Source organism: Otolemur garnettii, unplaced genomic scaffold (genome assembly GCF_000181295.1).
Source record: "Otolemur garnettii isolate 467f Iridium unplaced genomic scaffold, OtoGar3 scaffold00013, whole genome shotgun sequence".
Taxonomy (NCBI): Eukaryota; Metazoa; Chordata; class Mammalia; order Primates; family Galagidae; genus Otolemur; species Otolemur garnettii.
This window is the reverse complement of record NW_003852408.1, coordinates 31,663,917-31,689,123: the sequence shown is the minus strand read 5'-3', so window position 1 is coordinate 31,689,123 and position 25,207 is coordinate 31,663,917. Positions and strand designations below refer to the sequence as shown.

General features: G+C 45.9%; 1 protein-coding gene across 3 annotated transcripts in view; it reads right to left on the bottom strand.

The window, feature by feature from the left end:
• The window catches only part of SATB2 (SATB homeobox 2), a 193,098-nt gene extending 168,328 nt beyond the window's left edge, over nucleotides 1-24,770 (bottom strand). Inside the window, exons 1-3 of one of the 3 annotated variants that reach the window (XM_012802151.1) lie at nucleotides 24,520-24,770; nucleotides 13,989-14,067; nucleotides 9,464-9,691 (exon numbers count right to left, since the gene is read on the bottom strand). In XM_012802151.1, the coding sequence (XP_012657605.1) occupies nucleotides 9,464-9,632 (169 nt within the window). In that variant the 5' untranslated portion in view covers nucleotides 9,633-9,691; nucleotides 13,989-14,067; nucleotides 24,520-24,770. Of the gene's footprint in view, nucleotides 1-9,463; nucleotides 9,692-10,901; nucleotides 11,665-13,988; nucleotides 14,068-24,519 lie in introns of those variants that run through there. The other 2 variants (XM_003785049.2, XM_012802152.1) reach the window with 2 other exon arrangements.
• Between the last annotated feature and the right edge of the window lie 437 nt (nucleotides 24,771-25,207).

The following is a 25,207-nucleotide window of genomic DNA, read 5'->3' as shown; positions in this document are numbered from 1 at the left end:
TGGTTTGCAATGCGAACTAATGGAAAATTATTAAATTCACCTAAAATAATCACTCCTTTTTTTAAAAGTAAAGCAGTCCTTTTAAAAGCTTCACTATTTAATTGCTATTTACTTGGGGTAAGGGGAACATGGAGAAGGTGATTGTATAAAAAAAAAAAAAAACACTTTATTATACAACAAAAATTCCCTCCAAGGCAAAAAGACATTATGCCAAGTTCCACCCAGAATTAATGTTTAGGTTTAAATTATAAAGTCCAGAAAAAACAGAACCACTAATAGACCCTTAAAGCTTGTGGCCTTCATCAACACTGTTAGGTTATGTAAATGTTAAAACTGAAAAACCCTTTGCTGACAAAAGTATTTTAATGAAGGCACTATTAACTGGACTCTCTGAACTGAGTAACATTTTTTAAAAAGCTTTTTTGGACTGTTTGATATAAATTCCACTCCGAAGGAAATGATATTATGCTTGGGACAGTTCCGGAATTATGAGACCTCCACCAGGAGGAGGATGTACTGCCTATCTTATTTCTTTTGTTTTGCCGCTTCAGAAAGGTTTTTAAATAATGAACCCAAGAAAAATCTTAGCAACACATCCACGAAATACTCCCCTTTAAGGCTGTCAACTGAGTCCAACCACCTTCTCCGATGGGCAGCAATATTCACAGGTCAAGTATCCTCACAGTGAGGAGGGTGCCTGGGCTACCTCCACCCCCCAGCCTCTGAGAAGCTCACAGTTCCTTTGTTACTTTATTCAAAGTAACAAATATCACTCTGAGTGAAGGAAAACTAGACACTGATCTGGCAGCTGCAAGTTCACTTGGAGTTGCTAAAAACACAACTGGGAAGAATGAATGAGAGTCAGAGGCTCAGCAATGCTAAGGATTACCAACTTAATGGTTCAAATGATTGCAGCCGGAAGCTGGAGCCTCTGTGTCTCAGGCGACAGTCAGGTGAATACAAATCAAGTGACCTGTATACACAGAAACTGAGGTCTCCTCACAATCTTATGTGTCTTAGGTAGAAATAAGAGTGCCCATTATTCAGCCTCAGCTCTCTCTTCCCCTTAGGCCGGGTAGGGCTTTGAGAAGAGAAAGAACAGTAGGCCTAGAAACCATCCCTGTCCTTACTTGGCAGGGCTTTGGAACAAGAGGAACATTTATTACTTCTGGCTTCCATTTACACAGGTAACCAAAAAAAACGGGGACAGAAGTTACGCCACAGGTAGAATTTGAGAAAAGATGGTTTTTCTGGTCAAATTGTATATGAGGACAAAGTCAGTGAGCACTTTTAATGTCTCCTGGGCAACCACCTCCAATGGGCTCCTCCCTGAACTTCCCAGGAAAGAATAAGAGCCAAACAGACTCTCCCCACAACAGATTTTAGCTAATAAACACGACAAAGTATGTGAAAAGCACTTCAGTTAATCTGCATCTTCTCTAAGACTAAAAATTTGTACACTGTGTGACAGGTCCACCTCATTTTTCTTAATGATGTTTTTATTATTCTTTCACTCAATTAAAGCAGAAATGGATATTGCATCTTCTGACTGTATAATTGTTATTGTAATCTGTTTTCGATCACTGCTTAGGAAATGGGTCCAAAACAACATAAACTCTCCACTGCCTCAGAAGACAAGTCATTTTCTTTTACTACAGCACTTAAAGAGACATTTATCATGCTGCTCTGTTAGCATCTTTGGATTATGACAAAAGGAAGTTCTTATTCTGTTAACCAAAAAAAAAAATTTCAAAAATACTGCTACTTAAAGAGTTTTCATATGAAGGCATTTGCCCCAATATATATAAGTTACTAAATATGTCAATTTTGCCTTTCTTTATATGTGTAATTGAAATAAAAATTGCAATTAAAAAATACTCAATTTTAATATACAGCATAAATGGGAAATCTAAAAATATGGTTATTTTTAGTCTATGCCTTTGGTTATTTCCAGGCATCTTAGGCATGACATTTAACCAAATTTGCTCTCTTGGCAAAGAAAACATTTTCTTGTGTTAAAAAATTGATCATAATCAGTTATAAAAGAACTGAGATACTAATTTCTCACCCAAATGCAAAAACAAAAAGTATTTTTAAAAGAAAAAGATATCTGGTTAACACGATGAAATTCAAGTTCTTTCTTGAACAAATGCCTGCAAATCACCTCTGTCAGATCTTAGCGCTTTGTTTTGGAAAACATTTGCTCTAACTAGAGTCCCTATTTTTTATTTATATACATATATGTGTGTGTGTGTGTGTATATATACACACACACACATATATACATGTATTCAAGGAAACAAAGAAAGACACTGAGCTGCTGGGTACATTTCAGTAACTGTGTAACCATCATCGGGCACCAAATAGTTAACCTGGTGTGAAATGCATCCCTTTTCAAAAATAGTAGCTTGCAGTGTTTCCCTTTAATTTTTTAATCTTTGTTGTTATGTCACGCCACAGTTCAATAACCAACTAGGCTGAGATAAAACTCCACTCCAACGACAAGGCAACTAGATAAGTCCAGAACTGAATTTGTCTTATACACTAGCAAACAGTAACAGTATCAGGAGTGACTAAAACTGAAGTATACTTTCCCAGAGGGTTTTATCAGCCTAATGTGTCATAACCACAAATAAAAAATATGTTTAATGTAAGACTGACATGCTTTGCTGATATCTTTATTGCAAATTTCAAATTCTTAAAATTTCTGTGAATGTTTTTTTCTAAATTTCAGTCATTTGTCAAACTAGTAACTATAACATCCACCAGTTTTAAAGGCATAGACATCAATTAAAAAGTAAAAACATACACAGCATACTGCCATAATTATATATCTAAAGCACATTTATTTCATTTTATGTCTTTTTACCTAGTTTTTTTAAATCTAAAATAAGTAAAACTACAATTGAGAAGCAAAAGACACACAAGTATGGAAGGCAATTTTTGAGATACCTTTTCACTACAACTTAATTTTTCTGATTTTACCACAATTTTTAACTCATTTGCCATTAAACAATAAAACAATTCTGTTAAATGAAAAAAGAAAAAAATAGCATTCCATGATTTTGAAAACTCTACCATGGAACATTTTCACAAAAATACTGTAGCATAGGGTTTGTTTCTGTGCAAAAGGAGAAAAAATAAGTGTTTGGCTGATCGCTAACAATAAAGAACAACGTGATATCAGAAAATGGGAAATAATACACTACAGTGGCTACATCTGTGTGAGGTTTTTTTTTTTTTTTAATCTGTAAGTTCTTAACTGGCTTTAGTTTTAACTCATACTCAGGACACCTACTTAGACTATCACATTACCCTTAAATAGTAGGATGATAGATCCTCTGTACATAAAAATCCATTTGTAACACATGCACATTTTCAAAACTTCTATTTTGCTTTAAAACAAAAGGAATTCACAGTTCTTCTTATTGGAGTCCTAAGTTAATGCTGGAGAGCAGTGGTGACTGGAGTGAGAAAAGGCGCAGCAGAAGGAAATCGCTCATTTTAAAACTGCTATAAGGAAAAGAATGGAAACTAAAAGGCAAACTCTTCTCTTCGTTTTTTTGAACTAAGCATAAAGGTCTCCTACTTGAAACCATTTTATTTCCTTTTTTTTTCTTTCCCAAAAAATAATGAGTTAAAATGTATGGGTTAGATCCAACATTTCACTGCTGTTCTTCTTCTTGGGGAGTGGGGGAGAAGGAGGGACTTGCTGCCAAAGCTTCTGAAAAGAGAGTTGGGGCTGCTAATTTTCCGTTCACAAAATCTAAATTCCCCTCATGCATTCTCAGACAACTCATGAAATAATATGAAACAGTATTATATCACTGCAAATTGAGACATTTTTATCAAAATAAAGAGTGACGATGCCAACATTTCATTTGTCATTTCCCACTTGTCACTTTTCACTGACAAACTGTTACACATACAACTTTTGTCAAATGCTCCATCTTTAAATATGTTCCAAAATGCCATTGTATCTCAGCATTCACGAAAGGAAGATAGTAAAAATCACTGTTACCACACATTTGTTATGTAGGCCAAAAAAAAAAATCCTACTTATTAAATAAAAGAATATAAAGGACTTTTTTATTGATTGACATGCTAAGTAGGATGAAGTTTGGCTTCCTGAAATAAAACAAACTATGTACTTATTTAACACACATAATGTAGGATTAGTTATAAGAAACTTTTTTAATAGTGAGAAACTGTGTCAATTTTATCTCCACAGAAATCTAAAAACACTCTAAAGATAAATGTGACCCAAGAAAATAATACAATTTAGAATTCATCCAGCCCTGTTAACGTATCTTTTTAAATATATGCATATAAACTGTCTCTATTCTGAATTTTTTAAAAAAGAAAAATAAGAGTTTTAAATTATCAAAGTTGAACCATCAAACTTAACTGCTCACCATCTTGCCAGAGATACCAAATTATCGTAGTCTTTCCCTGAATAAAACTGACTTCCATATTCTTAAAATGACTCAAATTTGTATTCTTAGCTATTTAGCAAATGATGATTAGTCTGTTTTCTCTCTACAGAAATGGATAGGTTTTTTAAAAAATTCAAAAAGGACCGAAGAATTAATATGGAATATCTAATACACACAGACTGATTGTACTGGTTACAACACCCTGGGGAATGATGATATTTCTGATTTTCTGTAAGAGTTAAAAAACAGATGCCTTATGGGACACTGGTGTAGTTCCAGCACACACATACACACACACACTGCAGGGCAGATGATCTAGAATATACAATGGTCAGTGGGTTTCTGCTGATGGAATATAAGGCTTCCAAAATTGCTTGAAACATCAAATTATACTCAGGACTTAGAAGGGCGGATACTCTATGTTCTGTTTAATGTGTATGTTCCATTGCATATATTTTTTTAACCAAGTATATCTTTATTTTAATAACAGGCCAAAGACTAAAAACACTTTAGAAAAGGACTATTTTTCTACCTCAGCAAAACTACAGAGGACATCTTAGATTGCTGGATGACCCTAAAGTCTAAGTTCATTCTACTATATAAAGATTCTAAAATCTTCAAAAAAAAAAAAAAAAGTAAACGGGAGGGGGAAATACAATCTTTTCTCTTTTGAAGTAATAATATACGTCCTTTCTTCAAGTATTATGGTGTTTATCCCTGGAAATGAAGCTTTCTCCATTTTGCTGATGTTGACAATATATTTTTCAATTTCTAAGTATTTTATACATTCTATTATATAAATATCTATATTTTCATCTCTCCAATTTTTTCAAAAAGTAAAATGTCTCTCTACTACTGCTAATATGGTGACTACACCTGATCTGAGCTACACTTCTTTTAACTCTTAATCTAAAAGGAAATGTTCCACATGTAGACAATTAAACTAACTGTTGTTGTAGACAATGTTCAGCTCTAAATGAGGCCCTGACTAACAATCTTGATCACATTTACTTCCCCATTTGAATACACCAGTGTGTACAGCATAATGAGTTTTCCCCTTTTCTACAAGACAGTTGTATTTTTGAAAGGGCTGCCTGGTAGCAGGAATAGGTCTACTTCAGGTAAACTAGATATATGGTAACTTCAACTGGTAATTCTTCAACAAAATTAAATTGTTATTTGTAAAACACAAATTATTTTTCAAAAATAATCAAATTTTTTTCTAAAGAAGCAAATATCCTCAAAGATATTCCTAATGTCTAAGCATTTTTCCCCTAGAATCCAGAACATTTAACACCAAAAAAAAAAAATCACAGGAAAATAAGAAATATTAGGAAGATTCTGATGTTTAATACCTCCTATCAGCAAATATACCAGCTGGTATATTCGAGTGCTGTTCATTCAGTTTAAATAAAGCTGTCTGAAAGTTCTTCTTTAAGCCAAACATTAAAAACTAAAATGCTAGTGTTAACAAGGAATAAAGCACAAAAATTTATCGCTATTAAAACACAACTGGCTAGCACCTTCAGCAGGGCAGGAGGAAAGCAGAACGCCTTACTCCCTGTGGAAACTTGACGGGCATCACTTTCATTTTATGCTGTAGGTTGCGTGGCTGGAGCATTCCATACAGCAAAACATTTTAGATACTCATGCTAGTAATAGTAAAAAAAGATCATCTGATTCTTATTTTCTATTTCCATTATTCTTAATGATCTCTTCCTTTTCTAAATCTTCAAATAGATCTGTTAAGTTTTAATCAACAATTTCACAAATATAAATTTTCCCACCATTAATCATCCTTTTTCAGAATCCTTATGGAGTGAATTACTAGCTGAGAGGGGACGCCAATTCTAGTAAGTGAATGTTACCCAGCAGGGATATAAAGCTGTCAACACCATAGTGTTCTTGCTTGCTCTAAACTCTCTCCCAGCTTTCATATGTTTTTTAAAGAGATAGTAGCCTTTTTCCCCTACCAAGGACCTTCCATAAAAGCTGACTATCATCACATCTGAGCACTTATATTTTATTACATACATGCTTTAAAACATACTGCTTAGATAAGAGCAAAAAAAAAAATCTTAGAAAGTGTTGGAAAGACAAAGCAAAACTGATCTAGTTTCTAATGCAGTCTTCTGAAGCTAACCACATTGTAAACAATGAACTAACTTTTAAGTCCCCTAGTAAAACACAACCTTGAAGACTGTGACAGTATATCTACTGCCTCTACTACATAAATTCACACACTAAAATAATGCCCCCTTTTATGAATACTTAGTTCTTATAAAAAAAAACCAGCGATTTCCCTCTCCTAAAAAAATACAGTAACAGCAACAGATTTTACTATTGCAGCCAATGCATTCAGAAACCTTTATTTACCTTATTACTTCTCAAAAAAAGGTAAGAGAAATTGCCATTTTGTTGAGAAACCAATTAACTTGATTTCTCATCCTCTTAGGGAGACAGCTTTAAAGAAAGAACATTAAAGATTAACAAATACGTCCTCTCAAATTTTGACCTCTATTTTTAAAACAAGTTTTATTATATCTACCTTTGCAACACTGATAAAACTATAATGTATAACTGAAAAATTAAATAAAGAGTTATAAATAACTTTCATAGATATCTATATTTATTATATTGCTTTAGAAAGAAAATTTAAACAAAGGATGCAGGGTGATAGACATATAATCTATTTTAAATTTACCCTATGTTCAAAAAACCCTTTTCAATTATAAAAAAATTTCTAACAAGAAATATATTTTAAATATTTTTAAAAATTTAAAGTGTGCTTTTAAAAAATGGCTGGGTTTTCTCTAATCTATATACATGATTAAAAGTTACAAAAAAACTAAATTATTAGCATCTTAATGTACATTTAAAAACCATATAAACTTAAGCCCACAAAATAATCATTAATATTCAATAAGAAAACTTTACACTATCAAAATTTTATATTCTAAGTTGCTATATTCTGAAATTTTCTAAATTAATCAATCTCTTTCCAAACACCGTATTATGCTAAATGGAATAAAAGATTTTTAAAGAAAACTTTAAAATTCTACAAAACATAAACTATTTTAAACACTTTATTTTTAGGTACTATATATGACACGTATTGAGGCAAAAAATGCCATCTTAATTCTGTTTGAGGAGCGGCTAATAAGACCTTTGCTATTACTAAATCAAGCCTTAGAGAAATTGTCTAAGGCAGTTGGTTGAAACAAATGTATTACTCTTCATCAAGACAATAATTTTACTTTATATCAAATTTATAATAAGTAATCAAATGTGAATTTAGTCTTGGAGAATTTGAAAAGCAACCACTATTTAAAACTAAAGGTATCCTTAGTCAACTGAACAAGGCAGTTTCTTTCATACTTCTGTACTATATAAAAGGAAAACAACAACTTTATTTTAGGAAAGTACAATTATTAACAATTACATTCTAAAATGTTAGCAACTTCTTTCAATTTAGTGAATTCTATTAGGTCCAAGTTTTTTCTTTACACATAAGGCCACTCTGGAATACACTGCCTCCAAAGATTTCCAAATCATCTTATGCTTGGTCCCACCATATCCACTACATATTTTTCTTATATTCATATACCAAATGATTATAGGAAAGACCTGAAGTTATTGCTCCTGTCTCAAAACAAAGCCTTAATAATCCTCACTTTCAAAAAGTGGGTTACAGAACTGTCAAGTATTCTTTTCCTTCATTAAAACATACTTTTCAAGTCCCTAAAAGGGGAGATACACAAGCCACATCTATAGATGAATAATTTTTTAAACATCAAAACTGACAGGATGAAGTTATTAATATGAAGAACTAAGTCAAACCAACCTGAAAGTCTATCACGAAGAAAAAGAAGTAGCAAAATAAATAAAAACAACAAAAAAAGTCATTTTATAAAATGTATGTGTTTAACTGTTTAAAATAGAGTAGACATTTACAGTGAGGTATTTACTTCAAAATAAACACAATAGATACTAGGGACATGGGGATGGGAGCTTATCACTTACAGGTTTGCCAAAGTTGCCTGTCATTTAAGGTGGGCTAACATAAAGAATTGTATTAAATGGGTTCCTGCTGAAAATATCAGGGCAAAAAAATCTTATTAAAAAAAAAATTAAACTAGTGACTTATCCCAAACACAAAGAAATCTGCATGCAATGTAGAATTGTATATCTATATGTAAAAGACAACTAAGCAAATAGCATACAAACTCCAAATATGTTAATGTTTAAATTTCCCTCATATCTTTATTTTCTAAGATCATTTGTCCTAATCACTTTAAAAGTAGTTAAGTGGTAAAAACTATAAAATATTTTCTTTAAATAAAATTAAATTCTTGGGGAAAAAAACAGCATGTAGCTAATAAAAGTACCCAATAAACCTACTCTGCTATTTTTACCTGTTGTCCTATAATTCATAACAAAGTTACAAATGCATATGACCAAACCGTACGGACCAAACTGTACAAACTTTAGCATTAAAGTTTCTAAGGACCTGATAAACTCAGGCTGATTCTTTATTTCCCACTTGAAATGTGTCAGGAAATATTCCCAATTGTCAGTCACTTGTCTTAAGCTCTGTCCAAACTACAAACACCAACACTCTTGTACTACCCTGGGCACTAAGGACTGTTTTAGTCCATAAAAGCAAACGCACCTAAACTTCATCCCTACAACAGATACTCTGGAAGGCAAAAGAGTTAAATCACTAAAAAGCTCTCTAGGAAAATCTAGAAACAGTTAGCTGGCTGTGACATAAACCTGCCAACACCTCAGCACACAGTGGCAAAGTGCCCAAAAAATGCCACCCTCTGGGTAAACCACTTTCTTGTTTTAACTCGAGATGAAGCTACCAGTTGCAGATGAGAGGCGACCGAGGCATTATTTGGCAACCTGGAATTCACTTCCTGTAATCCTACACCGCCACAGCGCCTAATCAACCTGAACCCTGACACCCAGGCCATTATCACTGGGCCGCGGGCTGCGCGCGCCTCCCTACTCCAAGCTGTTACCTCCCACGGCCTTGGCCACTGCGCCGTTGGGCCTCCCGCGGGCTCCCATGGGGCTGCCGTTCTGCTCCAGCCGGGCCACCTTCACCGGGGGAGGCCCCTTGACGTCTGGGCTGCCGCTCCGCCGGTCGGGGCTGTCCCGCAGACACGGGCTCTCGCTCCGCCGCTCCATGCTGCTCCGACTCGGAGACAAAGTTCCCACCGGCAGGTCGCAATAAAACGCGCAGGGACCTAGGGAGGGGGCGGGGGGAGAGGAAAGGGGGAGGGAAAAAAAAGAGGGAAAACCGCTCACACACGTGATAGATGTTCAGGCCAGTGGCAGAGCGCTGCACCACAGCCACACAAACTTCCTCCCACGCTGCCCGAGGGGCCCGAGACGGGACACTGGTCCTACCCAGAGCTTAAGGTGCTCCGACACTGCCCACTCGCTGCTCCCCAGAAGTTGGCCTTCGGCAACGCGGCCGAGGTCAGCGTCCACCAGCGCCTAAAAGTGGCCCATTCTTTGGGATAGGACTGGCATAAACCGTTCACGGCGCGACAGCCTCGCCGTAGGGGGGTCAGGGTTACGGAAAAAATGAAAGAAGACGACGTTCCACACACTTGGAAAGTGAGTTGGGGATGCACACAAGTCCACAACCGAATTAACCACCTGATAAATGCACTGTGAATGGCTAGGCAGGAGCCAAAGGCCGGGTAAAAGGACCCTCGAATCAATCCCCACATTTTACCTTTTACGGAGCAAGTCCTAGACACTTGCACTTTACATAAAATCAACTCTAATTCCACATCAATAAGCATGCAAAAACACTTGGAGGTATTTATTAGAATAACCTAAAGAAAAACCTCCATCACAAGAGCCGGTGCTACAGTCGTTATTATGGAGCGTTCTTATCTTCATCCCATCTTGAGTATTTTTTTAAAGCTCTTCAGTATAAAACCCCAAACCAAAAAGCATTTACACTTAGATGCAGGGGCAGACTTCATCAACCCCATTTTTAAAATCGCTCCAGAAAGTTTTCCTCTGGGTTGCTTGGTTGGCAATGCGCTCCTCACAGAAACCGCAGGTCTAGGCACCCCTCGATTTTGGGGGGGCGGGCAAGGAGGGTAAACACCTGATGAATCGGCGCTCGCATTGTTACTGTCACCCGCTGCAAGCAGAATCCCAGCACAACTTAGGGCGCTGGGAATCCTCCCGGGCGCTCTGGCCACGGGAGAAGCCGTGCGGCACGGATCAAGGAGATGAGGTGGGGGTGTCAGAGGGGAGGTGAAAGGAAGGATGCAGGATGCGGAGACCCGACGGAAGGGCTGCGAGCGAAGGTCTCGCCTGCATTCCCGACTTCGGTGACTGAGAGTGCAAGAGCCGCAGGGAGGGAACTTAGCCGGCCCGGGGCTTCCCCGAACTCCCGAGTGCAGCGCGGGAGTCCTCGCCCTGCGTACTTACTGCTCACGGTCTGCCTGAAACTTGGCTGGCTGGGGCTCTGTCCATGGAGCAAAAGTAGAGAATCCAGGGTGGAAAGTTTCTGGTGCTTTGCTCTGCAGTGCTGTCCTAGTCTTCTTTCTTTCTCTTTACTCCTTCCCCTTTCCTCTTCCCCTGGTCTTAACGTTTAAGGTCCTGGGTCAGGGTGTCTTCTTCTGGTGCGGAGATGGTTGTTATGATGTTGATGGGGGGAGGGGAGGAGGAGGAGGAGGAGAAGAGGGAAAGGACTCCTCCAAAGGGACACCCGAGAGAGCGGGGGAGGGGACCGCGAAGGAGGGGGGAAGAGAGAAGGAGGCTGAAAGAGCCTTTTCACACCTTGGGAAAGGAGACCCGTTCTGGAGAGAAAGGGCTGAGAACCGGGAGGCAGCGGCGGCGGCGGGCCGGGGCTGCCGGTTCCTAGGGCCGCTAGGTCGCGAGGAGGCGCAGCCAGAGCGGCGAGGCCGGTGCCACCAAGAGCCGAGAAGGCGCAGGGACCCCGGACCGCGCGCGAGGAAACGCGGCGGCCGCCCAAGCTGTCACCTCCAGCCTCTCTCCTGTCGGCCGCCTCTGCCAACAGCCAGAGCCGGACTCACTGACAAGCCGCAGAGAGAGACACACTGACAGGGAGATGATTATTAGTTGCGTTGAGTCATCAGGCAAAGTGAGTCCTTTTGGGTTGTCCTCGGTTTCCGATTTCTCCCCCTCCCCCTTTCCGTCCCCAGATCTAGCGCCTTCAAAATAATAATTTGGGGTGGGGGTAGGGGAAGTCTATGGGTTATTTCGGGATGGGGGTGGGGGGGACGGATCCAAACCCAAGCCAGACTGGTCCACCGCAGGGGAGGAGGGGAGTGGGGGGCGGGGAGGAAGGCTGGGGAGGTTGCTGGGGGAGGAGGGCCCCGCCTGGCAGGAAATTAAACATCAATCAATCAATCGCCGTGAGCTAGGCGACCCAACGGCGGCGGGGCTGCGGAGGAGGCAGAGGGACAGGCGAGGGGTGGGTGGGAGGCTGAGCGGGAGGAGGAAGAGGAGAGTCGGCGGTCGGAGCGGGGTGGCGAGGACCTCGTGCACCGGGCAGCGAAGGACTGATGGCAGAGGACCAAGTGTGGCGCGAGGCGGTGGCCGAGGCCGGCGGGTGGGTGCGTCTGGGCGCAGGCGGGCACCGGTGCCCGGGGTCTAGTCCTCCTTGTGTTGGGTCCAGGGTGCGGCCGCCTCGCCCAGCCCGTAGGCGCACTCGTCCCCGCGCGGAGGCGGCGGCGACAAGGCAGGCGCTGGGTGCCGCGTCTGCCGGCTGAGGCGCAGACCCACGCGCAGCAGGCAACCGCGGCTGCCGGGGCTCCAAGCTCCGTTAACTGAGCAGAGTACTTTCGACTTTGGAGATAGGAGGGCTATCGCCTCCCCCACCCACCGCCTCCGCCCACCGCCTCCGCCCCTCGGAGCAACTTTTTGCGGTGCCTGCGAGCTCCCCCTCCGAGGGGAGCCGACCGTCCCGGCTGGCCGCCCTCCGAGCTGCCGCGCAGGCAGGGAAGGCCGCTTCTCTCAGAACTGGCACGGCCGCGAGTCCGGAACAATAGCCCGGGTGTCCCGAATGGCAGGAGGAGGGCCATTGCCCGCCGGGCTGTGGGTGGCAGAGGAGAGGGGGTTGCCTGGTGGGCGGAGGGTGGGATGCATCCCTAGATGGCATCCCTGGAGCGCTCGCAGCCACGGCGACATCCCAAGTGGCGCAGCCCCGGCCGCCAGGAGGCCGTGACGCTGTGGGAGCGAGAGCGGCGGAGCTGCCAGTCCTCAGGGCTGCGGGACTGAGGGTACTGAGGAACCCGAGCTGCTGGACCTTTGGGCTGCGGGCGCGAGCAGAGCTGTGCGGTGAGGACTCGGCCTCCCCTAGGGCGAAGAGGCTGTGCAGAAGCGTCCCCAGCAGATCCTGCGAAGGCGTAAGAGAGCCACAAACTTTTGCCGACTCCCGCGGCCGCCCGCAGCCCAACTCCGGCCGCGGTACTGTTTTAAGGTGGCACGATCACTAGCCGAGCAGGCCGGCTTCTGGCCGCGCTTTTGTCCCACAGATCCCGCTTAGGCGCGGGGCCTCCTTAAGGAAAAGCACGTGGGCAGGGGCCGCAGCCCCCGCGAGATGCCTGGGGCGTCGGCGGACATTAGCCGCTGGGACCTTGGACCAGAAAATATGGACTCGTCCCCGCTGGCCTTGAAGCCGGAGAAGCCCCTCAGCTGGCTGTGCCTCCAGTCTCTCACGCACACTTAGGTTCTCTCTCCTAATTTCCCTGGACCCCGAGGGCTCTCCCATGTCTCGCCGCCTTAGCCGCCGGTCCCCCTTAAGAAGCGTTGACTCTACGGCGGCGCCAGAGGGCCAAACTAAGTTCGGTTTCGGGAAACGCGCTCGGGGGCAATACTGGAAATTGCCGCGAGTTCGGAGACCGCGGAAAATCGCATCCGCCGATTGTGCCTGAGACCGGGCCGCAGTCCACTCGCCGCATCTCACTTGTGGCGGCATGCGCATAGCCTGGGAGGCTTGAGAGCTTCTGGAGGAGAAAGGGTCCCCGAAATGAAACCTGCCCACGGCTTAAGTCTCAGCGCCCAGATCCCAGTGAACCCCGAACCCGGGCACCGCCCAACAAGTTTCCGAAGAGCCGGAGACGACTTGTGAGGCGGTCGGAGCCCAGACGAGAAAGGAAGCCAACAGGATAGTAAATTAGGGGAGCCACTCTGAGAGTTTGGGGCAGTATTTTCCTTTCCCTGTTTTTCTTACTCAAGCCCTATCCTCCGCCCCCCGCATCCCACCCCCACCCGCAGTCAAACGAGTAGGAGAAAATGCACACTTCGAAGTTGAGGAGAGCAAAGTGGCTCAAGTAAATAAACCCGTGGTGGTAGCTAAAAGGTTTCTGGCTGCAAAGAAACAAACTGTAAGTCTGATCCACAAACTTTTAAAAATCTGTACTGTCACCTCGAAATGGGAAGGGGTGTTGCAAAAACCAATTACCACTGTCAAACTTAGCCCGTTTTCAAAATGAGGCAACGTATTTCTCGTTAATATCTTAACGATAATAATGCTGTTTCCTTCCTTACCTTTCTGTTGAACTGTGGAATCCTCTGAATCAATGTCCAGGAACTTAGAAGAATTGGTGATATTAGGACTTCAGTACTTCTGGAAAAAAATGCAAATGGTTTAGCCAGGATCTTTCCTGTCTGATTCGTCACTATTATTATATCTGATGATGCGAATGGTTGGAGCGATTCAATCCTAAGTCATTAATGAGCTATTTTATAAACACCACTGTCTGAAGATCTTCATTTACATTTTGTTAAGGATCACTTCGCTAACCTCACAGGCTTGTGTCAACAGCATGATTACAGGACTTCAGTTACACTCTTATAAACAACACGGCCGGCCGTATTGTTAATCGGTTAATATTTTATAAAGTGTAAATATTTTATTATGTTTTGAAGGGAACTATTGATTCTAAATTATTAAACCCCTGAGACGGGTTATTTAAATAAAATAGACAATTAAATACAATTAAGTGTACATTGTGGCTAATTTGCTTTAAAAGTCATTGATTTTCCTCTTTTTGGAGTTTCTTCTTGTTCAATTTTGATATTTAAAACATCTATCATTTTAGACGGAGACCCTGAATTGTTTAAAATTGCACTAACCGTAGAAGAAACTCTCAAATGAAATTATTACCAGAATCATATTTTGAATGTAGATTTATGTTTAGTAACACATTTTACAAATTTCTTCCGTTTCAGAAAAGGAGAATTCTAAGTTTTGTGATGTATGCCTGGTCAGGATTCCCCCCCCCCTTGGGTTTTATCCCTAATAAAGGCCTTTTCTGTTTCAAATTACATACTCTTTTTCACTGCACAATTTTTGTATTGACCTTATTTCAACTGAAGTAAGCGATTATTTCCAGCATGTTTGATTTCGACAGTAAGAGATATTTAATTTTTTTTTTTACCTTTCGCTAGGATTTTCTAGTTTTTAAAACAGTAAATAAATTTGATAATGATTCAAAGTTTTCTGTTTGGTTTCGTTTTGTATTCCTCAAATGCTTTATTTCCAAACACTTTTGAAACAAAATCACACCCAAGAAAGGAATTCTTTTAATTACATTTGTCTTTTTTAAAAATACTTTGACCCATTTTTGCATGTTGAGATAGTTTGCTTCAGTGCTCAAAACGTAAAGTTCAAATTTGGGGGACATTTTTATCCCTCGGTTTGCTTCTCACTGACATTTTCATCCTGAGACTCACGGACTTCTCACAGACATTCCCCCCTCTCTTCATCCCCCACCTCTCAGTTTTTTTCTTGTCATTTAGTAAAAGGTCTCCTGTCTTTCATAAACACACTGAGATTTGGTATTTTAAAAATCAACCGATCTTTATACTGTGAGCTTAAATGTGCATGGTTTTTCTTAGTCCCTTCTCTCCTTTCTCCGCTTGTCAGGCCTTTCTTTTTCTTTCTCTTATGGCCTGCACTTTTAGTGACAATATTTCTTGATTTCTGTTTGTTGACACCGAGGTTTTGTCATGCGTGCTTTCGACCGTGGTCAACCATCATTCCTTGCATGCCCTCTCCGAACCGCCTAGGCCGGACGTCCGGGCGCAGGGTGCCAGGCACCGGACTTTGGCTCTCGGCCTCCATCCATATCCAGGCTCCCTGGTTTTCAAGTTGGTCATTCAGGCAAAGAGACCCTCCCCTCTGTACGCTGTCTCTTAGCACGGGAAAGTTGTGACGCGTTTTCCACCTACCCCAGAACACACCAGGAAAATTCTATGGGACCCGCCAGCATTTAAAGCCTTCGACGGTTTCTAGAAACTAAAACTGGCCTGCCTCTTCCCCTGTGCTTGCCCTGGTAGGGGTGGGAGGAGGGCGGGAGGGAATCATTTCTTTCAAATAAAGCCCACGCTAGCTCTGAAGCCAATTTCCGCCGCGGACTGCCGACGGACAGTTAGTTGGGCGACCAACAACTTTCTCGGACGGTATAACAGCGAGGGAGGGGGCTTAGACTCGAAATCGGATGCACGAAGAGGACGAGGGCCAGGGGCCAGGATACTAGGAGGGGGACGGGCTTTCGAGGACAGGTGGACCTGGGTGGGCTCGAGCCCTTCCCCAGACTGCTCTGGACGTCTGGGGACTGACCGAAGCTCAGGGGCGGGTGACACTTACTTCGTTATCCGCACGCCTTCCTCGTTGGCATCAGAGCCGGACAAATTCCACCCCTCTCCAGGCAAAGGACAAATTACTCCTGCCTCCCCCAGCGGCTCAGGGGACCTTGGGCGGGGGCGAAGTAGTGAGGGATCTGTCTCTGGCCAGAGGTAGGGAAGGTAGAGGTCCTGCTCCGGTCTGAAAACGAATGAGTACCTGAGGCCTGGACAGGGAGATGCGCCCCAAGGAGACGACTTGATTGAGGAAAGGTGGTGGGCAACTAGTCCGCATAAGGCGGTGAGCCGAGCACCAAGAGTCTAGCGGGGCAAGGGTCCAGCGGGACCCACAATGCAGAGGCCCAGTGGGCGGGAAAGGAGGCGCAAAGGTTGGCAGAGGACCTGCTTCGGGCGAGAACAGAGAGCTTTCTGCACAGGGGTCCCAGGTGTAGGAGATGGGTGTCTCGTGTGGGCACTGCCTACCCTGGGAGGAGGAAATCGAGGAGACAGGTTTCAGAGCCGGGAGAGTCTGAAAGAGTCGCTGGTTGGAAGATCTGTATGTCCTTTCCGGGGCTGCGGCTGAAGGCCTGGGAAGGCGGAGGGGCTTTGGGGCTCCAGCACTACCCCAGCGACTCTTGGCAACTCCCTTCTGGGTTCCCTGGTCCCTTCGTTCTTTTTTCAAGAATCAAGAGGTGGATCTCCTAAAGCAGCGAGAGAATGACCTTCCTGCTAATCAACTTTATAGAAATCAACTGCATACGACTGGAGTAACAAGGCAAAGAGGCCAAGAAGGAAACACCGAAGGAGTCACCGCTGACTCTTCGCCCCCACCTCCGAGTAGAGGGGGTTGGAGCCAGGAGTTGCGCTCTCGACCCACTGCGTTTCCCTGCGGAAAACACTGAGTGAGGCAGAAGAACTGGGACTCAAGGTGGCCGCGAAGAATCCCCAGGCTCAACTTGCGGTCAAGACCCCGCCACCCTGGAGCCTGGGTGACTTCCCGGGTCCCGGCCCCGAGCCCAGGCGTCCTCTTCCGACAGCGCCACCGCGTGGGCTGCAGCCGAAACCTGCGGCTCCGGCTCTGCCGGTCGCGTCCCGGAGCCAGCTCTTTTGCTTCGCCTCTGGTACACGGGTTAAGGATGTAGCAGGGAAATGGGCAGGTCCCCAGCCCGGGGCACCACCAGACCGCTCAACACAAGAATGCATTGGCGCATGCAAAACGCCTGGCCCACAATTTACCCCAACCCCTTGTAATGAAAAGGACACCTGGATTGTCCAAGCCTCGACACCGCATCCACACCCCGAACTTCAGACAGGCCGGTCTGTGTCTGGAAATCTGTGCCCACCGCAGGTAAACGCAGGCTGCCGGCCAGAGGCGGCCCAAGCGGTAGTTGTTTCCCCAATGCAAGGCAGCTCTGGGCTGCACAGGTCTGGACCCATGCCCAAGAGGGCGAGAAAGCCTACTGCAGGACCCAAGGTCCCAAACACTTACTAGGGCAGGGGGACGAGGGCGGTCCTGTTTATTCCGCGGTTCAACCCTGCACGGAGTGGCTCAGAACTTAAAGGGCTTCCTGAGCTGGCGCTTCGCCTGTTCTCTGGGTCTCACGAATCCCCCTGGACACCGTCTCAATCCGTCAAGGCCTGACCTCTAGGCTAAGGCCCAGGTGGCTGAGACCGGGATGTCCTGGGTCTCAGTTCTTCCCCACCCCGCAGTGCCTTCCCTCCGGGCCCTGCAGTGGAGCTAGGCTTCGCTTCCCGCTGTCTCAGCTCCGCGTCGGGATTTGGGGAGCCCCCATGATGGGTTTAGAGGACTTCACTGAGTAGCCTGGAGCTTTTTTTTTAAATAAATGCAACTGTTCAGCACCCCCCCCGCCCCCAACCACCCGTGCGCGTACACACACACACACACACACACACAAACACACACACCGGAGCGCGCGCGCACACAGTCACACCGTGGGACTATCAACTATTCAAAGGAACAACGACCTAGAAAAGTACAAATTCAACCAGTGGCCACCCAGTTGCAAAGCTCCCAGCCCCACCCAAAACAGGAACGAGTCTTGGACCTATGAACGGTCCAATGGCTGGCTAACTGCCCCCAAACCTATGTTCCCGGCCGGGTCGCAGGGGCCGGTGCCCAGCAGCGCGCGAGGTGGAGCAGCGCGGCCGTCTGGCCGAGATCCGGCTCCGCGTCCGCTTGGCCTGCTCCCCTGAGCCCCGGTTATTGGCTGTGACCTGTTCATTTCTAACGTCTGATACCGGGTGTCCTACCTTAGGCCACGCGGAGCTTTCGCCAAGCGTGCCAGGCCCAGCACCCCTGTCAAATGGCTCACCTCGCTCGTTGTGCCGGCTTTCTCCCCTAGTGCCGGATACCTAGCGAGGGGTGGCGGGTCAGGGTGCAGACGCAGGCTGGTTACCTCCAGGAGCCACAGAAGGTGCCTGAGGCGTTGCTGGTCCAGCCCTAAGGCTGATTTAAATAACTAATAAGCTCAGATAAATTTTATGAGGGTAACTTTTCTTTTTAGTATCAATAAAGCCTTAGTAATTGGATCTGTTGGTTACCTAAGCTCTAGTTTCTCTCTCACCCGTCCACTCATAGAGACAAGGTTTTCAAAATCTGCGTGTTCGTGGTGTGCAAATGTGAAGGTGAATGAGTGAAAGTTGTTTGTTTCAAAAGTCCTCCCTCTCAAGAACAATCATCATTCTCTCTGAGAGTGAAGAATTTTGAAAGGTGAACTGTTATTATTTCAGAAGAGAAAGATGTTGACAATTCAAGTCACAATACAAATATAAAAGAAAGGGGGGTGGAGTTTCTAAAGATTGCCCTCCGTTGGATGTAACAGAAAGACAACTGCAGTGTTTCCCTCATAGTTTGCATTTTAATTAACTTTCACTTTAGTCTGACTTCAACTTACGGATTTTAATGATACCGTTATTTTTTTTTAGTAAAGATTTGTATGCTATATCATACGTACTAATTTTTTTCGATTTTCTAATCTTTTTGAAAGCAGTTCTTAATTGTTAGGAATTTTTCCACCTGGGAACCGTGCCCCAATTTAAAAATATAAAAGTCCTTTCATGAACAATAATTGTAAATAACACATTCGTTGGCGTTTACGGAGTTGCTGGTGCCTATACAAAATCTGTGAAATCTAAAGGCAATCTAAGAATGTTTCTCTCTAGCCATAGCAATATATATTTGTTATTATTGTTGTGGGAAGTTAAAAGCATAGTTGAAAGGACTTTTTAGAAAATTGTTGTGCTAAAATTTACTGGAATTAAATTCCTTATCAAATACAACATTACTAGTGTCTGTGAATGTCAGCCTAACGAAATGAAGAGTATTTCTGAATCAGATTATTGTTGGAGTCAGATGCTAAATAGTCTATGAAAAGAAATGGGAACTCAAGTTTGCAAACCAAGGTGGGGGAAAGCTCGCTTTTGAAGTCACCTGGAACACACCCAAACCTGTGCACTCATATCTCCTCTGTTTAAATACCTGGAGAACTTTTCTTGTCCACTTTTAGCAAGGAAATTGATGGGATTCCCTTAGTTTGTCTAGTTTTAAGCTCCAAGAACCAAAGTCTGCGGCAGGTTTTCTCTGTTAGGTTACAGCTTAGGTAACCAACCACATGCACATTACCAGAGACCTAGATTTATTCAAAAAGCCCCTGATCTTTGCATATTCTAAGAGGAGGAAGGCATTGGGTCGGTCCTTCCCAATGCCATCACTCCCCTAACCTTTCCTTTGCACCTTGGGCTGGGGGCACCAGAGTGCCTGAACCTTTTCAAGATTGCCTCTGTCCATGTTGGCGTTTGGCTGCAACAGAAGGAGATCTTAAGCTGTGGGTTTATGCTTTCCATTATCTGCTTTCCCAGAGGGATACAGACAACTTTCCTTCCTACCTATTCCTGCCTGGGCTACTCTATTTTCCCATCCTTTCCAGATGGGGCCATCTCCTGGCTCCACAGTGCACTCAGCATGTGCACATGCTGAGTGCACTCTTGTTGGCTGCCCCTTATCTCCCAAGCTGGACATGTTGTTCTCCCAGCACTGTCCTCCAAGTATCAGGAAGTCAAAACTAGTGGCAAGGAAAGATGGAACGATTGGGAAGGAAAGTGCTGAGTAGGGTAACTCAGCGCCTCAATGAAAGGCACCTCCATCTTCCCAAACTGCTAAGGGTCTCTCCAGCTCCCTGCCTTTCCACTGCAGGTCCCACCCTAACTGCTCTGAGAAGCTAGAGTATCATCCTGGCATAACTTCCCTGCTATCCTGTGTTTTGGTTTCAGTTCAGCTATTTTCTGAAAAGGTGGAAACCCCATTTATCCTTTTTCTGTCTTTGCCTATTTCACACTCCTTTTTATTTTTAAAGATCCTTCCCCAAGTCTGGCTTTTGCCAGACCCTGTGCCATCTCCCTAAGCTCTGTGTATAAGGGCAAGAAGTGATTTGTCTGTTTATAGCAAGTTTAATTAAAATAGTTATGTGCTGTGAACTCTCTGGACTCCAATCAATGCACTTTGATTTGGAAAGTCAAATAGAATCACATCTTATACATGTGAGGTCCTGGCTGGCTACCCACACACAAGACCTATGCTTTTGTTCTTCTGCATTGTCCTCATGGTACCTAGGCCAGTCCCCTGCAGAAATGGCCACTTTGCTTGACCTGGGAGATCTCAAGTCAAGTCTTTAAGACAGAGTGAGGCCTTCCTGAAAAGGGCATGAAGGTGTGGGTCCCCAGAGCACTTCTGGTGGCTGGTGGCTAAGGAGGCAGGCCCCCAACTTTTCCAGATGAGCTTTTCTGACTACTGGAGCGCTCTTCACCTGGTGGCCTTAGCCTGAGCCTTCCCCTTGGCCCAGCCCAGCAGTTTTAGCAGTGGACAAAAAGGGGGGGGGGTGTGCAATTCTCTTCATTTTTCCAAGCAGCTTTTAACCAGCAGCCTCCCCTTGCCCCAATTCTCAGTCTTAGGTGCTGAGCTGTAGCCAAGTGTTTTTGAAATTTGTCATCATTGGAAACCTTAGACAATTGGAATGTAAAACTTTAAGGGCTTCCAGGGATGCTCTGACTTCAGCCACTCAATGGAAGGGGGATAGGGACTCTGTTAGACTTTCCTCCTTCTGCTTGGGAAGTATTCCCACCACATTCCCTGACCCTTGGTAAGGAAAGAGAGCCTTTCCTCTCTTTCCTTACCAAGGGAAAGAGAGGAGAGCAGGTCAAGATCATCAGGCTCTCAGCATCCCTCCTCTGCCCCTATCCTGGCACCACTACCACATCAATCTGGGACCCAGAACCCAGAGAGCCTTGGTGACTGTGGTTCAAGCTGCATAACTCAGCATGAGGTGTGCCTACTTGGAGTGCTCCACTTGCCTCCAGTGTCTCTGTCCTCACCACCCTCAAGTCTGATGCTGGGAAGCCACACATCTGCCATCAACTTTATTGTATCACCTATGAGCCTCTCAATTTTCTGTAGATTTAGAATCCACAAGGAGTAACTTTCTCTTTTCTTTTTTTAGAATAGAAGGCACTTTAAACATCTTGAGTGAAGATGGGGGTCTCAGAAGAGTTGTCCTGAAGGCTGCTGAAAGCAACCACCTTTACTGTTGCTGAATCCTTGACAGCCTTGGCTCTGGGGGGACCTGGTGGCCTCCTACAACCAGAGTAGGAGGACTTGGCTAGGTGGGTCAAGTGTGGTTGGTCGAGCGTTTAATTTATTTGTCTTCCTTTCTTTTTAAAATATTCATCTTTATTTCTGTGAAGACCCAACCTCAGCATTAGGAAAACACAGCCATTAATCCCAAAGTGGCTTGTGACTTCGCTTTTACCCCTCCTGCCAGGACACAAGGGGTTCGCGTTGGGAGGGCAACTTGGCCCTTTGCATTGGAGTTCAGTGTCCAACTGATGCCCATAAATCCCGCTTGTGTGTGCATCTTGCTGAAGGTGTTTTTGCATCTGGGTGAGGAGAGCTGGACTTGTGCAGTATCCACTCTCGCACCGCACCGCCTTCCTGAGCCGGGCTCCAACGTGGACTCGGTTAAATGCATCCTGAATCAGCTCCACTGGTAGAGGGGTGGGAGCCGTCTTAGAGAAAAAAGGTCTGTGGGCAGCTGGGGCTGATTGCTCTTCCTTCCCCGTAGGCCTGCCCCTGGCAAGCTTGAGGTGGCCTGGGAGCCCCGCCAGCAGCCCCCGCCCCTAAGGCCAAGCTCCGGCCCTGGCAATCTCTGCACTTTGTCATCACGCCCGAGTATTTGACATTCGCAATTATCTGCAAATACCGTGATCGGTTTGTATATGAAACACTTTTTTTCCTGCCTTAAGGTTGGAATCTGGTAAGTTTCAGACAAGTGGTTGCGGGAGAGGGGGAGGTCACCCGGGGGCCCCTGGGCCAGTGAACTCGAATCTTTGAGGCGGTGTCTAGAAGGGACAGGTCCGCGTGCTGTCCCCGGATTCCTCCTGCCCCGCTCAGAGGAAAGGCCGCGGAGGCAAGGAAGGGCCCAGGTCGCGAAACTTGGGTCCTTCTTTGAAAGGAGCACCCCCAATTTCTAGAGGGAGAGGGAGGCTGAAAGAAGAGGGGAGAACTCACTACCGACAAGGCCCGGAGGTTAATCAACTTGATAACCGGAAAGGGCGCTGCCCTGCCTGGTCGCCATCACCGAGTGCCACCAGCTCTAGATCCAGCCGCAGAATTACCTGTGAAAGAGCTATCTGGGAGAGCTATCAGCTCTAAGCTCTTCCCTCCCGTGGTCTGTGGGAAGTAAATCCAGCCCTCCTTCAAAAGAAACGGATGCCCCTTTGACTCTCTTCCGCCCCCCGGCGGTTCCTAAATCCAGGAGCGGCAGCCCCAGGATCGTTCACCACTCCCACTTCACAGCTTCGGGCTACTTGGCCTTTACAGAGCACACAGCCAAAGAAAGACGAGTGGGAGGCAGGGAGGATAAGGAAGCAAGATCATTTGCCTGACTCTTCTGTTTGCTCAGGAACTTGATCCTGGTCCCCAGCAGAGCCAAGGGTCCCAAAGCAGAGGGAGCCAATGGTCAGACCACGTTCGCAGGAGGTGCACACAGCCTGGGTTACCCAGGCTCAGCCAGTTACTTGCCAAAAAGCTGAACTTCTATGCAATCGGTATTATCAGCAACTTCAGAAAGAAACACTAGCGAAACCCCTTCCCCACGCATTTAGCTTCAAGCTGTGTTACAGACACAGGGCTTTCCGTACCTGTTACATTTTCCGACAAAGTGGGAGGAGGAGACAATTAGAGAAAAGGATGTGTGGGGGTGGGGTGGGGAGGGTTGAAACAATTTCAAGAACAGCGGGAGAAGGTAGTTTTAGAAAGTTTGTCTCTGTAACAGCCCAACTGCCAAATCGCTGGCGCATTCTGAAAAGGCCAGAGAAGCAACAGACAGCAGAGGACTCCCTTCTTCTCTGCCCCATCAGTTCCCTGAACCCCCAGAGCAGGGCTGGTCACGGGGCCGAGAACCAAGAGTGTGAAGAGGGGGGAAAGCCAGCTCTCTGAGCTCAGGCGCAGGACAGTCCGGCAACAGTGTGGTCTCCTAAGTGTTGTGTTTGTTGACACCAACAAAGTGTGGTGCCCTTGACTCATGAGAGCCCCGTACAGGACAAAAACAAAACAAAACAACAAACAAACAAAAAGGGCTGAGATGATGACTCCATTCACAGGTCGCAGCCCCTGCCTATGGATCCCCAGGAAGCAGCTGAAGACGCTTGGGACCAACAGACTTCCTTTACCTTCCAGTCCTGTTATAGTCTGCGGTTTGAACCACCCAGGTCCTCTTATGAGGCCCTGTCTGGGTCTTAGATCCCAAGGTGGGGCACAGAAGCCCCAGGCTGCGCCGACGGTTTCTCCTTGAGCTAGGGGCATCCCAACCTAAGCAGAGCCGGAAGCGGTCTGGGGACAGCACTGGACTAGATTCAAACTGCCCCCAGCCTGAGGAGGCCGCACGGGCAAGAAGCCCAGTGGCAGGCCAGACCTCCAGCTCATTATTTTCTATCATATTTTTCTCGTCCATATCTCTTTTAGGTGCAGCCTCCTATACCCCAGTGTCTTGTCCTACGGAAAATACCCTGAGGATTGGGCTAGACTTTGGAACTTTGGCTTCCCGGATGATGGACTTGAGCATTCTGCTTCCTACTCACTCGCCTACTCCATGGTACCCCGGGCAGCGCCCACTTTGACAGAACTAAATGCTTAGTCCCAGCGGAGTGTGCATGGCATTGACCTGCCCTCTCAAATTGCACCCATGAGGGAGTTTCCGCACCATACACCCATAAAAGAGCTCGCGATCCCAGCACGGATAAGCATCCTCCCGCCCGAAAACTAATTCTCATTCGCGTCTTTCACCTTAAGTGACTTTGCCTTTGAGCGCAGCTCGAACTCAACACGCGGGAGAGATGAAGTCAGGAGGCGAGGGCAGGACTGGGGGACTCCTCTGCTCACCTCAGTCCTTGACTTGGAAGGCCCCAATTAACTATCTGTTGTGTCAGACCTGCGAGTGCAAAGCGGCAGTGCCCAGAGGCGCTCGATCCCCGGTTCCAGGTATCCTAGGGCCTCCGTAGCTGGGGCGGGTTGTGCTGACTACCAAAGGCGCGCAGATCTCGGGCGGGGACGAGGGGCTTGGTGGAATGGGGACGGTGTGTTACCTCCCGGAGACCAGCCCTTACTTTGTTAGTAACTTAAGAAGAGCCTCTGAACCGGGGTGCGCGAGTTGGGGCACCTCCCAGCACCCACCCCCAAACCCCCGCTGGTTCCCCGGCCTAGCACCTTTCCCACCACTCCCACCGCCCCCACCACGGCCCTCCCCCCCGTCGCAGGCGGGTGGCGGGCACTCGGTTTACAGAGCCAGCGCTTCAAATGTTTACTTGTAACTAATTCTTAGGCTGGAAAACGCTCGTTACCCGGGCCGAGCGCTTCCGCCCTGCGCCGGCCGGCCCCGCCAGAGGCGGTTCCCAGGTCCTCCCGCGAAGCCGCGTGGGAGCGGCCAGCTAGGAGGCGGCTGTGACATCCTGGGCACCGTCACCGGCGTTGCTCTGGACTCCCGGTAGGGGGAGCCGCCGCGGGCTCCAGGCTCGCTTACGTCCAAGCCTCAGGTCCACCCTGCTCCCCGCGTCCACCCGGAACGCCAAGC